The sequence below is a fragment of the Merops nubicus genome, unplaced genomic scaffold, assembly GCF_000691845.1.
Source record: "Merops nubicus isolate BGI_N331 unplaced genomic scaffold, ASM69184v1 scaffold48448, whole genome shotgun sequence".
NCBI classification, from domain to species: Eukaryota; Metazoa; Chordata; class Aves; order Coraciiformes; family Meropidae; genus Merops; species Merops nubicus.
In genome coordinates, this window is record NW_008624704.1 from 268 (window position 1) to 2,393 (window position 2,126).

The 2,126-nt window shown below is 46.7% G+C and overlaps 1 protein-coding gene across 1 annotated transcript in view; it reads left to right on the top strand.

Annotated features, from left to right (window-relative positions):
* SMIM19 (small integral membrane protein 19) overlaps positions 1 to 1,135 on the top strand; it is a gene marked incomplete at its 5' end in the record, with an annotated part of 1,346 nt that extends 211 nt beyond the window's left edge. Inside the window, one exon of the mRNA XM_008945425.1 lies at positions 1,065 to 1,135. Coding sequence (XP_008943673.1) covers positions 1,065 to 1,135 — 71 coding nt within the window. The remainder of the gene's footprint in view (positions 1 to 1,064) is intronic.
* Between the last annotated feature and the right edge of the window lie 991 nt (positions 1,136 to 2,126).

Genomic DNA, 2,126 nt, shown 5'->3' on the forward strand with positions numbered 1-2,126 from the left:
GGGGCACCAGCGCGGGGCCCGCTCCCGTGGCACGGCGTGAGCAGGGTTGCTGCAGACGACCCAGGCGTGAGGAGGTGCGGAGCGAGGCACCGGCCTGCGACTCGCTTCTAGCTGTCGAAACGAATCCGGTGTTGAAGTTAAAAAGAGCTGGGCTGTCTGAATGTTGTCAAAACATTGATGGATTTGAAAAAGTCGAGAGGGCTGTGGAATCATGAGTAACTCAATTTTGTAAGTTGAAAATAAATGAGAATTTTACTGTACCAACAAGTGTTGCCACTACCATCTTTAATGTCAAAGGTCAGGATGGAGGTAGGAAAGAGCCCCAAGCCTCTGACGTTCCAGAGGTCCAGTTCAGAGAAACACCAGTACTTGCTTCACGTCTGCCATGCATGCATGTCTGGAGAGGGAATATGGGTAAGAAATGCTTAATGAGTCGAAACCACCTTTTAAATGTAAACACTGAATGTAGAGATTCTTAAACTGGACCATCACATTCTGTGAGAACAAAAAATGAATGTGCTTCCTACAGAGGAATGCCTGCTAGCGTTCACTCCTGGTGTTTATTCCACCACACAAACACCACTCTTTGATCTCCCTTTGCCTTGCTAACCAGATTAATTTTCAAGTCAATGTAGTTGTCAGCTTGTGGCTTGTACATTGTGAAGGAGATGAGTGATGGGGGAGATCAACTGTAACTGAGTCATTCAGGTCATCTGTAATAATACTTCTGAAGCCATAGTCTTTAATTTTATTTTTTTTTTCTACAATGAAAGGCCCTGAATGGAATCCTAGTTCTCTGCCATTAATTTACCAGTGTTTTGCTATGACCCTACTGTTTGGCCTTTCCAAGGCCATCTGCTAAAGGACCAGTTCCACGTGGTGACTGAAACTTCCCCTTCTGTGGCTGAGCTGTGAAATGAGATTCTCTAATCTTAAATCTGTTTCTGATTGCTATCTCATTTACGTGTGAATATCTGTGGATATGTATACCTGCACACACACACATATACACATGTATGTAATAAACTGTATAATCAGTGTTGATTGGTGTTTCTTTTTTTCAGCGAGGAAGTACGAACAGCAGCAGCAGCAGCCACCAAAACAGACTGAAAGCGTACAGCTCTCAGTGGAATGAAGCTCTCAGTTGTGGGAACTCAGGAGGTGTTTCCAGTGTTGATGAGAAGAGTCAGTGTGGAGCTATTTTCAATGCCTCTTAATCAATACAGAGCTGAAGACAAGGGGGAAAGGAAAGGGACTCTTTAAAAAACTTTGTAACTTTACTCTGAGCCCCATGAAGTGAACCGAGTGTCTGCTGAAACATTTGTCATGGAAGTGCCCAGCACAGGGCACGGCTGCTCAGAGAAGGCCCTGAGGGTAGAGAAGCGAGGTCTTATCAGTGTTTTAAGTTACTTTTCTTTCTGCTGGCACCTTGGAAATTGTCTCCTAGAGAAAGCAAGGCAGTATCCATCTGCCTGTGAACCCTTTCGTTCCTCAGTCATGCATTGCTGACTTTGCCGAACACGTTCAGTAAGTGCCGAGGAGTAACTGCTGCCGAGCGGGGCCGGCCCCTGGAGAGGAACGCCGAACGTCCCGCTCCCCGTCCTGTGGGGCGGCGTGTGCAGCACTGCCAGCCCTCCCGGGACACGCCTGGGGAGCCCAGCACGCAGTGAACTGCACGTCCAGAACGCACTTAAAGCCAACACTGTCATGTTAAAGGTGATTAAGTTAACCAATTTGCTTTAAAAATGGGATTGTCTATAAAACTCTGCATAAACAAAAAGATCACGGCTTATCCAGAAGAGACATCACACCCTGGTTACTTTTTTTTTTTTTCCCCCTAGGTAAATAAAAAAGCCAGTTAAAGAATACTGCAGAATTTACTTTTTAATAAAAGCATCTAATCATGAAAGCTACTTGAAGGTGTATCACGCTGTAATTCCTAATGTCCCGTGACTCGAGCAGGCTGCGTGGTGAACAGAACGCCGACAAAAGGCGCGGGGAGCGCGCAGCGTAAGCCCAGAAAGGGTTTTTCTTCCGATTCTGCGCTAAAACGCATGAAGTCGCGGCGCGGTGGCCAAGTCAGGTACGGGAACCTTGGCGTTGCGCACCAGGTCTTGCCCATTAGC